General features: G+C 43.1%; 1 protein-coding gene across 2 annotated transcripts in view; it reads right to left on the bottom strand.

The window, feature by feature from the left end:
• kcnq1.2 (potassium voltage-gated channel, KQT-like subfamily, member 1.2) overlaps nt 1-14,242 on the bottom strand; it is a 105,132-nt gene that overhangs the window by 34,688 nt on the left and 56,202 nt on the right. For both annotated transcript variants that reach the window (XM_028957884.1, XM_028957885.1), the window contains exons 16-17: nt 1,337-1,412; nt 744-838 (exon numbers count right to left, since the gene is read on the bottom strand). In XM_028957884.1, coding sequence (XP_028813717.1) covers nt 744-838; nt 1,337-1,412 — 171 coding nt within the window. The remainder of the gene's footprint in view (nt 1-743; nt 839-1,336; nt 1,413-14,242) is intronic.

The following is a 14,242-nucleotide window of genomic DNA, read 5'->3' as shown; positions in this document are numbered from 1 at the left end:
ATTAACACAACGATGCACACACACACAAACTTTGCCCCTCCAACTCTAAACCCTAACCTCAAACTCACTGACAGTTTCACAACTGACTGGTGCATTGCGCCTTAACTATAACACAGACTCGCGGTCTTATGACTAGCACATTGTTTAGAGAACACCTCAAGCACTCTTTGTTTAAAAAGAAGCCAACAAGGCTCGCATTCACGAGGCCAGGAGGGCGCACAGTGCACCCGGCTGCCGAGACGAATGAGCCCTGTCCTGCACTCCGAGTTTTCATGTCCACTGGATGCAGTACTCTATGGTGAGCCTGAACGAAACTGTGCTTTTTGTTACATACGATGTTGCACATGATTCTGATGAAAGACGTTCCAATTTCAAGACAAGGTGCACATTGTTGTAACCCACACCACCAAGCAGCATACAGTGTCATGGGTATTGGGTTTTAGCAAATTTAATTATGTATTTGACTCAGATGCAGCCAGAGGTGTTTAATACAATATAATGACTGTTAAAGAAATACCAAAAAAAATTGTGTTAATGGTTTTTATATTGCATAAAGTTTTTATTATCTCTTTCCAAAAATTAATAAATATGAACTTCATAGTCTCCCATTATTCTATGAAATGGGAAACACACGCGAACAATAGCAAAACAATGCACCGCCGCAACTCTCTTGTGATTCATGCAATTTTGAAACTTGCAGAATTTTGGGGGGAACATTATGTGGGAAGTATTCAAATTCTGACCTTCTCTGCAGCTCCTTGATGCGCACCATCATGTTGAGGTGGCCCTGGGAATACTGCTCGATCACGTCCCGCACGTCATACGGCTTCCTTGCTTGCTGTGGGGTGCAGAAAAACAACAAGCCTGGGAGCCATTGTCACAGGCGGCCACCACTTCCACGCTTTGTTACCCACCTGCATGATTACTGTTGCTAACAGCGAAGGCCTGTGAACCGAACGAGCCAAAAATGAAATTGCTCCAGTTTGGCCTGACAGCGAACACAAATTACAGCCCTTGGGGTGTTAACATACGCCTTTATCCAAACAGGGAATTGGAACAAAAAGTAGAAATGCAGGATCATCTTGGCAAAAGAAATATTCAAATGAAGAAAAATATGCAGCTACGTGGTGCTTATATCTAATTTAATAACACATTGCGGGGGATTTTCTTTTCCTGTTTTCCATTTCCATTTGTAATTTGTAAGGCATAGCACTAATTTGTAAGGCATAGCACTAACACAGAAAACGTACAAAGGGAATTATATAATATAATCTGAGTAGATGCGTGGTAAAATGCAACTGAATGCATAAGCGGCAACAGCACATACACCACTTACCTGAAACTTCCTCCTGGCCACAAAGTACTGCATCCTCCTGATGACTTTAATTGCTGCTTTGTGTGCATGGGTCAACCTGAAACACACACATCCACACAGTCAAATTTTTTTTTTAACTCTTTTTCTGACTCATTGGGTAAAAGCTGCACGCTCGAGGCAGAGAATGTCTGTAGATCGCTGCTGTGGTGGAACACGTGGCCTCTGGCCTCGGGGGCGAGAGCTCGTTTTTTGGCGGGATGGCCTGTAAGTTTTTTTTGTTTTTTTTTGCTTGGGTTGCTTCCAAGTGCTCTTGCTGGATCTGTTTTTAAAGGATACTTGCTGCAGTAAACATTTCTCCTTCAGCCGGCATTATTGAAAAGACGTGCAGAGGATAAACAGCATTTACTGGGACTAGCTGCACTCTCTGTCCATCACAGGCAGCTTTTTGCACTTGTTTTTATTCATGCTACCTCGGCGTACATTATTGATTGACAACATGTGTCGCCAACACCGGCCTGAACTGCGAGAGTGTGTATGCGTGTGTAATAAAGCAGGGGTTCATCTGGAGTCCAGCACCAGTAGGTGGTGGGTTCAGCGCTGGTTATTTCCATGGAGGGGATGCTGGGCTCTGATTCAAGGCCCAAGACTCACACCTCTGTGGCCCACCGTCGAGACTTCTGCATGCCTGAGTCCCGTTCCCAGAGCAGGAATCCTCGCTCTTCCTTTCAAGCAAGGCACCTTCGTGCCTCCCCGTAATTTTGGATGCTAACCTAGCAGGCGGTTCAAAGGAGGTTCGGCAAATTTCAGACGGAGTTTGCTTTATCTTCCGAGCAGTGGGACCTGACATAGCTGAGTTTCCTTCACGCGTGTTTGAGAGCATGTGACCTACAGGCGTATCAGAGACTTCAAAGCGATGGGCAAAGCCTCGGCGGGGTGCTGAGAGCGTGTCTCCAGAGATGGTGGATTAGGAGCTCGCGACGCCACCGGATTCTTTAACAATCGGCAACATTCCAGGCCGCATTCTTCAGCAGCTGGCTGTTTAAAAAAAATAAAAAATACCATGGAGATGAGGAACAAACAAGAAAAGACAAATGGGACAGAAAACAACAAAAAAGAAGGTGGAGGGCTTTATCGAGAAGGAGGTGAACTTCCTCCTGTTAACAACCAAAAACAGACTCACAGCCCTGAGATGAAGACTCTGATGAGAGGAGAACAGCTCACTGCCATCACAAATCCCAGAAACACACACTTCATTGGGAAGCTATTAGGAATGGCAAGCTAAAAAAGGCTCCACAATTATGAATAGGACGTTTTTCATTTTAAAGTAAAACATCATGCAAACTTTCTGGGACCTTAATATATCAGATCACTTTTACCTAGGTATGGAATACTGTAATTAGCTTATTAAGCTATGGCTTGTTCAAAATCATCAAAGAGTGCAAAGGTGCCAAAATTTGGAGAAAGAAAGTTCTGCTGGATTCCAGGAAAATTACCTCTCCAAGTGATCATGCTTTTGGCTTGTGTTGCAGCCAGTGGAACACAGTTGATTCAAATACATTCCAGCAAATTCTGGAAGCAAATGTCACACCATCTGGTGAAGCTAAAGTCAAAAAGAGGATGGGACATAACAACAAGGACATGACCTGAAACACAGCACCAAACAAAAAAAGCCTTTAATTCCCATGAATTAAAAACCATTGAAATGCATCTGATCTCAAAAGCGCAATGCATGCAAAATAGCCTCATAATGTTGCACAAGTAGAGAGTATTTGCAAGGACGAATGGAAAGACCTGAAGGACTCTTAGCATGCTAGCTCACGTAACTTTTAAGCAAGGGGTGCCCAGACTTTTGCATACACTGTAGATCCAATCTGAGAAGCAGGGCTTTTGTAGTGTGGGAAGAGAGAGATTGTTTTGACTACTGCTTCGCCTGATGTGTCAGAGGGCCAAGTACGGCTCTTTATTGAAGTCAACAGGATTCTTAGACATCTTAATTAGAGGATGAGGTAACAAAGGGGCCTAAGAGACAATGCATGTCCTCAAAGCAATAAAACATGGAGATCAAAGGCGCCTTAAAACGGCCCAGTCACCCCTCCTCACTTCCATGCCCCAAAACGTACGCAAGGAAACACACGCGAACAATAGCAAAACAACGCACCGCCACCACGCTCTTGTGCTTCATATTTCTGCTGTTGGAGAAGGATGTGTCTGAGATTGGACATGACTAGGGGAGAAAACACATGCCTCGGCAACAAAAACCACATGTGGCCCAATGGTGCCCCCCCCCCAGTTTCCCACATGTGAGATGAGAAACGATGAAAGGGGAGAAGCATGTCTGACACGAGTAAGCGCTTGGCAGCACAGATGCCACTCTCTGGTATATGTAGCAGCCACTGTCTCTCTATGGTAACGCTAAGATGCATGTACTGATGTGGCCCATGTACACTGTGAACAAGCCTCAGTTGAAACAAAGGCCCAAAGCCACATAAAGAGGACCAGCGCCGTGTCGCTATTCATGTCCCCCGTGCCGTGCATGAAATAGGTCGACTTTTATCCTTGGCGGAATCAAGTCCAGTGTTGTCTCCTTGGTCCGATGTGGCTATATCGGTTTTGTGGGTATATTGACCATTTTAAAAGTTGCTGCGGCCAGAGTCTTTTTTTTAAATTCATGCCTCGGTCTGTGTTAAATGAGCCTCCCGTCAATAGATTATATTATTTTTAACTCTTTTGCCATTGTGGGAAGTTTGGGGGTGGGTGGGGGTTGGGGGGTATGGCCAGAGGAGAAAGAATCCTCAAACCCTCAATTTCCTTGTTACACTAATGGAACCATTTCAGAGAAATGTACCTCAGGCTACCCAGAAAGGAGACCCAGGTTCCCTCGGCTGCTCTTGAAAAGCATGCCGTGGAAAGCGGAGCATGTTTGCACATCACCTTAATTGAATTTCATGAGTAATATGTTTCAAATTTGATGGTCGCTAAATCAAAATCAACTTGAAGGTTTATTTTTTTCCCCGTCAAGGCCGCTGGGAGACCAGCTACAAATAAACTGACAAAAGTCATTATTTCTGCGTGGATGCTGCTTTGCGTTACTAATGTAAGAAATGGAAATGGAACTGTGCGGAACTGTGTTTGCATTCAGACTAAAAAATGTCTATAAGCAAATGTTGGGAGGGGGGGCTGCGTTCTGCACCATAAAACATATCAACTGAATTTGTTTAGCCTTGAGCAAAGGAGAATGATGGCAGTAATTTCAAACTGTCACTTAAGTGCTACACAGCACGCAAAGTAAGGCATCCTCAGGATTTACATCTTGAAGAGGAAAAACTACCCTTTTTGTAGTCATGTAATTATTTTGGTCACCCAGAACATGATCTTTAGCATATAGTGCTGCGCTTAGCACCAGTTCTGAAAACTGCCCTAAGGTGTGACATGATCCAGGCATACAAGACACTATCAGGTCTAGATGCTGTTCAACTAAATACTTGTTGCATCATGGGTTGAAATTCAAGAACCTGTGGTCATAGCTGTAAAACTATGTGGAGTTTGTATGTGAAAAAGAGCTTGTTAAGAATGAGTACAGAGCAATTTGCTCAAGAAGCACAGAGCAACAAAATCCCAGAGATTCCTTTAAATTTGAACTAGACAAGATTTCAGCAGTTGTAATAAGTTTGACTCCCACCAAGTGAGCTACTTTCTTCTTTTGTTCTCGTGCAGATACTCTACAGTATGGCTTGCATGTCTTCACACAGGCCTGTACATTGAGCAGGATGTTGTCTGTGGTTAGGAGAAGCTCCTACCCAATGAATATCTAACATGGCTTCCATTAGCTGGCTGTGCTTTTTGGTTAAGGGACATTTTGTGAGTGGTGAGTTTCAGAGCCACTTCTTGTGAGAGAATGTTCAACTACACACACACACACACAATGGAGCACAAGCCCCACCAGTGTGGTTGTAATTAAGATGTGGGGAATGTCCGTTATCACTGGCTAAGCCTTGCTCGTGTACATATGCATTCAGAACCAGGCCAAGGCGAGGGAGGTGAGTCAGAGCCACAGAGAGCCTGATTCGGAAGGGCTAATTTCAATGGATCAAAGGTCCTCACTAATTTCCCAGGAAAAAAAAAACGAAAATGGGGACATGTGTCTTGTGTCCTGCCATTCCACCACAGATAAAAGAAAAGATTCACACGCTGCTCCACATGTTTTTGTCGATACGGACGTGGACTCGTACATGAGATGGGCAAACACTGGAAAGATTCTGTTCTTTCATTGCTTTGAAAGTGACCATGGTGTAACAAGTCGAAGGAAAACAAAGACAAAAAGACACATGCAGCAACACAAAATCCTCCAGGCAATTTGTGGTTTTCACAAATCCCAACAAAGAAAATTGCCTCTGTAATATGAGCGAGAATCACTCTGAATAGGACCCACCCAGGTTTAATGAAGGCACACTTAAACAAACGTGTTATTACTGGGACGAAAAGAGGGCCCGGGCCCTTTTCAAACCAGGAGAAGAAAAGAGGGGAGCTGCTGGCACGGCCCGAACCCTTGCAGCGTACAAACACGGAGCTGTGGCCTGTTGAAAATCCATTAGGGCCGGAGGCTGGAACGGGGGAAGAGGGGCCGCCTGATGTGACAGCTCTTGGACGTGATTGCGGCAAGAGGGAGGGAGTTGCGCTGAGCGCCAGGGCTGTAATGATGGCTGCGGTTCTGCCAGACTCTCCCTGCTGCAGCTGAGGGTTGCATGGAAGCCACTGACCGACAGACTTGGCAAAGAAGCCCGTTTCAGCTGGTATCAGCACCGGCCCGGCCCGTTACCAAGTGGTAGCTAATGGAGACATTGTTTTTGGTTTAGTGTCACACAGGCAGCTTGAGCTCCCACAGTCTTTGCAACTCCAAATTTGCCCTGAAGGAAGGTATTGTGAAACATAAAATTTCTTGGCTGAATAGCTAAAGATGAATTGACAGACTGATGAACTGATACACAACCTTCCTCTTCTGACTGGCTTCAAACCAACTTTCTGTGGAAATTACATAGTAGATGACATAAGCCTTGAGTACGAGCAGCTGTCAGCACAATGATCAGTTCTGAAAAAGGTAAACATAAATATGAAAACAATGAAGGTCAAGAAATGGATTGGCACTCACTCGCCTGTGACTTGGCAAATAAAGTTGTGTGGACTGAGTTTAGCTTTAGAAACACCCTCTTTGAACAATGCTATAGCATGAAAACGTTGAATGTGGATTTCTGCCCACTCATCTTTCCCAAGGCCTTCTGATTCTGCAAGGTTCTTGGGCCATACTGCATGCACTACTCTTTTTAGGTTGATTGATTGATCTACAGATTTCCAATTTGGCTTAGGCACAGGGAGGAAACCTTGCATCCACTCTGGCAACGCAACGCCAAAGCATGGCCCATCTAACCCCATGCTATACAGTTGGGCAGATTTTCATCTCCTGAAACGTGGTCACCTAAAGATTTTGCATGGCATTGGAAGAATACCAGGGCAAGAACAAAACAGAAACAAACTCTGATCATCTGAGATAATCATGGACACCACAGGGTCATGAGGAAGTGCTTGAGCGGATGGCACCTGATGAAAGCGCGGAGTGAACAGTCCAGTGTCTGTCTGTGGAGGAGAAGTGGAAGTAGCAGCGCTCTTCTAAGTCATGAGTGTCCATTTAATGAGCATCACAGCACTTCAAAGCTTTATCTGGCCAGAGATCCATCTTGCAGAATAGCAGAATGCACTGACCAGTGGTGGCCGTGGCCTAAGAGCAAAGGCACTCTTAGGAGTTATTTATTATGGTTCTAATGTTCTATTCGTTTTTTATAAGAGAACTCTTGCTTAAACAACAAAATGTTTTATGGTGAAAAGACTGTCACTTTTGGCACAACAATCTTATAACAGAATGTCTTTCATTTGTCTTACATTCATTTTCAAGCGCAGAACGTTCAAGGCAAACAATTTCCATTAGGTGAAACATTGATTTGAAAACAAAGTTTAGTTACAAATCTGGCCAAGTCAGATTTACTATAACAGGATCTGGTGTTTGTATAGATTCAGAAGAAAGACACATAGGTGATGTCAGGGGGCGGGGCTTGCAGTGTTTTTAGGTGTCCTCTTTTTCCTCCTTTCTACTAACAGTAAAAATATTTATCAACTAGACATATAATTAAATTAGATTCCATCACAAACAATACGCTTACTTTTATGTCCACGTTATTTTGATTGTCTGCACCTTTATGCGCTGACCGACATTGTTATAGTGAGTAAGAACAGAACGGGTTATTAAGTTGCCCGGGTGGTTATTAGATAAGAAACAGTTGTGCAAAAATTATGCCCCCTTGGTAATAACTTGTCAGTAAAAAGAACAACAGATGTCACATACTGTAGTGGAGTAAAAGTAAGATCTAAGTGGAGTTAAAGTAAAAAGTCTCTCCAAAGGTACAGATAAATGAAAAAAAAACTACTCGAATCATACTTACTTCATTACTGTCCACCTCTGGCATTGACACACCAATGCAGCAGAGGCACAGTGTGTGCATGTGTGTCTCTTTATATTTTTTTGCAAGGAAAAGATTGTGTTTCCTCTGCTGCTGACGCCGCCACCCATTGAAACAGTACAGAGAGCAGGACAAGCAAGGTGGCGAAGCGGGATTTACGATTCATGGCCTAATAGGATTGGGAGCTGTTCAGAAGGATTAGGCATGTTAGAGAAAGAATCTATTTATTGCTGCCAGTCAGGGGGTCGACTAGAAGGGAAGAAAAAAAAAAAATCAGTAGACCCCTTGTTTTTGGAGCAATTTTCGCCATTGCTCTTCAGCAGAAGGGCTCTGATCCATAAAGTGTCCCCCTCTCGGGCGATATTGGGATTAAATTGGCCGCATTTTCATGGCACATGCTAATCCTCTAGCACATGAGTGCAGCATGGCCTGTCAATGGGCCCCAGAGGGCCCCAGCATGGAGCTGCCTCAGCGGGGCTTAAGGGCTGTCCGTGGATCCTGACCCCGCACCTCTGCAGCCGAGACCCTCCCTTTCAGAAGGCAGGATTATAAAACCATTCTTCTCTCAAAGAAGTTATTCTTTCACTCCCTCTGCCCTAAACACACACTCGCAACCCCCACTCAGTGGGCAGGGTTTCGACGACATTAAAAGACCCCGTCCCCATGTTTAATTACAGCTTTATTTTATAATTTCTCACGGTAACCTCTCTTAGTTAGCAAAAAACACAATTCGGCAACAGAAGAGAATGGAAAGACACCTGATATGCAGTGTGTTTGTGTGTGTGTGTGTGTGTTGGAGGAGTGGAGTGTGCCGCTGCTGCAGACATCACATGTTCACCGCGGATCATTAATGGCGAGACTGATGGCTTTTCAGCGTGTGTGTGACACACAGCCACGCCATGCAGGAGAAAAAGAGAGCGAGAGAGAGAGAAAAAAACAAAAATAAGCATGCGGATGGAGGGAAAGTACTTAGTCTCTGTCTGGCGGCTGGAGAGACAGGAGGAGGATGGGGTCTGTGGACACTGAGAGCTTATCCTCTCCCTCAGGCCCTGAAGGTGTGAGGGGCCCCTAACTGGCCAATGGCGGAGCGGCCATCCATCACACACACTCCAGCAATGCACAAGGCCTCACGTGCGCACGGTTACTACACACGCATTGTCTGCCATTGTTGCGTATCAGCGACTAAGTGTAATTAGCACAGCACTTCACACAAACGAGCTGCAGTCCACATAGCAGCCAGTTTGGCCAGAAAGCCTTTTGATTCCATACAACAGCATGAATAAAAAGGGGTTAACCCGAGTTACAGGCATCGTGCCATCGAATTTGAGAAGAATTTTTCCAAATTCGTATGTAATTACACACACACACACACACACACACACACACACGTGCGCACAGGGGTTATGCAGCTGCAGCTGGGCTGGCTCCCTGAAGTGGTGGGGATATCATTTCAGGTCAGGGATACTGGAGTCGTGTTGCTGCCAAATAGCCAGGCTTTCGGGACACATATCATGCAGTTTGGAGCTGAGGTGAAGAAATCAATACTCGGTGGCTGGCAGGGACGCGGCGGTTTCTCGTTTTCTCTCTCGTGCGCCCTCTCCCTTTCAGTCACATGATCAGGGACTGAGTCACACAGTGGCAAACACCAAAATAAAAGCCCCCAAACCCTAAATGGTGTTTTTTTTTTAGCATTCTCTATTTCAAACAATGTTGTTATCTACAGTTATTTAATCTATCAGTTTATATCTTTTGCTTTTTGGAGACAAATATGTAGTTTATATAACATAAACTACATGGTGGGTAATTATGATTTTGTGGCATAAAACAGTGTTTTCAATATATTACATTCATGTTCTATTTGAACTACATGTTAAACTGTCAGTTTATTATGAAAACCTATTTCATAAAGTATTTAACTAATGGCTTCAAATGAATAGCACATTTTCCATGTGTCACGCTGGTTGGACATGGCGATGCAGGTGATCTGGAACGATGGCTGGACATGACGATGAAGAAGGACGTATACACACAACGTCAGGAAACAGGGCTTTAATACATGATGAACAGGACAGGAAAGATATCAAGTGACAAGTAACATTGACCCAACGGTGAACAGACACGAACAGGGCAGCTTTATACAATCTTGCACAGGTGAACACCATCAGGAAACATTACACAGGACGAACATGAAACTCCTTTCTGGATCCCGGACCCGGAGTTACCCCTCCCGGAATGGATCATGACACCATGTTTTTTTTATTAAAATAAAGTAAAAGTAATATTGTTTTCCATTGTAACATTGAATCACTTTGTTGAGACAAATCTGTGTTTTTATATGTGTTCATAACCATAATTAAGGTGCATGGTTTTGCTTTTGTAGCATAATAAAATATTTTATTTACATTTACAAGACGAATAGGGCATTTGAACAGAAAGTTATAAAATTCATCTACTTGTTTTATAGAAACAATTCATGTGTTTGATTAACATGCACAGTAATAAAATAATGAAATAAAAATAAATAATACCTCAACAGCTAGCACACACCTGTAGAGTAAAAAAACATTCAGACAGAAAAGAGAGGACAAACAGATGAATAGGGTGAAATGGTGGGACGGCAAGACAATCCAGACAGGAAGACAAGCGAAGAGGGCCAGGCAGGGATTTACAGCCTTCAGATAAGCATGTTGTGGCAGACAGTTTCTTTATGTGGCTTCCTGTCCCTCCTTTACAATTAACACTCTCGCTCTGGGTTATAATTATAGTGTGCCAAGCCGCTCTGTTTATGCACGGGGGCTATCGGCGCTGCCTCCCGTCTGATCTTAGATTGGTGCTGAGCAAGCGGGTCCGTCTCAGACACTCCATCAAACAAACTTCAGAGCGGACAAGCCAGCAAGGCAATGTTGACTGTCCTCCATCACCCCAATCTTCCTCATTCCCCCTCGCTCTTTCTCTCTCTCTCCCTCGCTCTGGTTCCCTCGCTCAGGTCATTAGTTTCGTGCATGCTGTTTGTAGGGATCGGATGACTGGGCAGGGAGAGTTCACCACAGAGGGAAAGGGAATGAAAGATGATATGAATGTTTTCTGTGGGCAACAAGGATGGATTTGGGAAATTGACCCTGTGGAGGTTCACTCTGCAACCTCGGGTTGGGAGTGGAGGGCGTCACAGTGCATTATGGGTCAACCTCTCACACTCTGACCTCTCTTAATGGCCAGCCTTGGAGTGGCTGAGTGTAAATCTTTCACATAAGTAACGTAAAAAAATAAAGAGAGAAGGGTGAAGCCCTGTCTCTGATCGCAGATGGTAGTGTTCCAGGGGTCTGCTTGGTCGACTTCTGCTAAAAATGAACATCGGCAATCAATGTCACTCGAGGGACATTGGTTAGGGTGACCAGACGTCCATCTTCCCCAAAACTCCTTTTTCCCTCCTCTTTAGACCTGTAAATTGTGTTTTAGAATTGCCAGTTTTTTTCACGTCATGGCATCCTGCATGCATATTCACTTCTACTCGTGCTAGTGGATTGGTTTCCTGCCCACATGGGCCAGCTGATGCATCTGATTTGATTGATTTCTATGAAAGAAAACATTGTTTATCTTGGCTTGCTCTAAGTTGGCAGGAAACTACAGAACCACAGAAAAAGCTTTAAACATTGGAAATTCACAGTCAACAAGAAGTTGAACTTTAATGATGTCTGTAAAGAGTTTAAAATCACTATTGTAACTACTTCACATACTTAAACCAGAATTTGGTTCATCAGTACTTATCACTGTTGAGGTTTTACAAAAACACAAAATATACATAATATACATATATACTGTATATATAATGTATGTTATGTATATATATACATAATACATATATAATGTATATTATGTATATATATACTAGTGGTGGGCCGTTATCGGCATTAACGTGCTGCGTTAACGTGAGACTCTTATCGGGCGATAAAAAAATATATTGCCGTTAATCTATTCACAAAGTTGGGTTGGGAGCTGGGTCTATACTACGCAAGCTATTGTGCCGGAGTTAAATGGTTATAGATTTACTTATAGATTTATAAGTATATTTCTTCTTTCTTGTGTCTTTTAGTTTCTTATTTCCTAAAGACTTTTATTTTGTTTTTGAGACCCGGTTCAGGTCTCTTGGACACATGGCGTGAGCTGTGAGAGGTGCTTGGGGTTTGTGTGCAAAAAGTTATTTCTTTCATTTTAATTTATGTACATATTAGGAATAGTTTGCATGTGTGTTATTTTGTGAATATTTTTTTATGTTCTTTTAATACCGTATATTGTAGAGAGAGGTGCAGAAAGACGCGATGTGTGACGCGACCTTGCTTTTTGTACAGAATACACTTTGCACAGAAAATCTCTTGGGTGTCAGCTCATCATTTGTGGTTCAAGAAATGAAATCAAAAAGTTACACACGCAGAAGAAGAACCGCTACACTATGATGACTTTCACCTTGATATTTTAGCGCGGATGTATACCTAGCCGAATTGCACTGTAGGGGGCGAGAACGAGTCTTCGAACTGTGAAATTACCACATCAAACGTGACGTGGTAACATGGATGCAGCTATTTAACTGAATAAACAGTTGGTAAACACAAGTACATCTTACTGAACATAATTTATTTTTATCACCAATTATCATAGTAGAACAGCTTTCTCAAGCAGTTTGTGATGCATTTTGGAAACAGGAGATGAGCCCCTGGTCTAATGTGCCACCTGGCTTGAGATACCCATTCTCAAAGACTTACTTTTAGTCATTATTTGGGTAGCACACATATTCTGAATGCCTTCGGCATAATTCAAATAAGACATTTTAATCTAGATTAATCTAGATTAATTTTGTTTACTCTAGATTAATCTAGATTAATTCCAAGGTTACAGTGAGATTAATCTACATTAAGAAAATTAATCTATGCCCACCTCTAATATATACACAGACACACACAGTGATAAGTACTGATGAACCATATATATATAATTATAACATTTATTTTAAATATAAAATTCAAATTTCTGGCAATGCTGAGCTCAATGTGCTGTCTCCTCCCTTCCTCCAGTGTTCCTCCTTTGTTTTCTTAGCTCATAATGTGACATCACAAATCACAAATTCTAGACATCCTTTGACGAACATGCAGACAGGTTAACAGTCTTTTATGAAAAAAAATTAGTTAGCAAATTTCCACAATAGGCTTCATTCAGTATAGTGACTATCCCATTTATAGTTCATTCATGTCATTATACTAGTGACATCTGTGATACAATGTGACAAGGCATTGAAATAATATACAAGAAATCCACATTTATGAATGCTCCCTAGTGAATGGAACTATTTACAGGGGGAAATCCTCTGTGTCACATGAAGACGGCAAGTGAAAGCCAGCCCACTACAGTCATTTCCAGATAATGCTGGCGCACAGCCTGGGAAAGAACATACCCAATGTCAGCATAACCAATACAATGGCAATATTTCCATAATTTGTGATCAGCTGACAGGTCGTACAGATTTTTGTATGTTATGGAGCCGGGGGAAAGGGGGGGCGAGGGAGAGAAAGAGAGAAACCTTTTTCATCTGAGCATTCAAAGGGGACCTTATGAGAGTAGTTATCTCTAATTAAGCCATGGGAACAGGGTGCAAAGCGCTAAATGGAGGCTTGTGGCCAGTTTTTTTTTCAGGCCAAATGAGACATGGCTTCGTTTGGAATATATTGTGGAGGTGGGAACAGTGGGAGCTTTCAGGACCAAGCGTGACGCTGTAATAGAATCATTTAGCCGTGCAGAGCAATGACAGGCCCTGATGGATGGGATGAGATGAGATGGAAGAGAGGGAGGGCAATCATGACTGACACAGGGTTGTGTGACCAGAGGTGTTTGCATACAAACCAAGTCTTGCAAAATGAGCAAATTCTGAAATCATGATATATTTGCAAGTTAAATACACAGTAAAAATGGGCACGATTTCCACAAACACACTCCAGGGGAAGAGGTGAGAATAATAGTAGTATGAGGATTGAGAATGTCAGTGCAGTTCACACTATATATATGCAACCACCATCTGTTCTCAAGCCTGGCCGGTCTTCATTTGCTCACCAAACCGCTGAAGCAGGAAGAGGTTTAATGAAATAAGCTGCTTAGCCCTGTCCTCTACAAAACCCAAAGAACACACTCGGTTTGGAGTTGGCTTCTGTTTCACGTTATTTTTCGACAAAAGAGAGAAAGGCTTTTGTGAAGCTTACAACTGGAGCAGAAATGCCTGAGCACAAATGCCTGTGGCTGCAGGAGGTGCAGTAGCAACATTACACCACATGACCTTTTACTGTACAGCTGAGTGAAGTGGAGCTCATAACACACACCACACACTCTCAAGAATGCAGAAATGCACACGCAGAGAGACACACGCTTTCTTGCTTTCTTT

The sequence above is a fragment of the Denticeps clupeoides genome, chromosome 17 (assembly GCF_900700375.1).
Source record: "Denticeps clupeoides chromosome 17, fDenClu1.1, whole genome shotgun sequence".
Lineage (NCBI taxonomy): Eukaryota > Metazoa > Chordata > Actinopteri > Clupeiformes > Denticipitidae > Denticeps > Denticeps clupeoides.
Note: the sequence above shows the minus strand (reverse complement) of the source record. Positions and strands in the feature narration are given on the sequence as shown.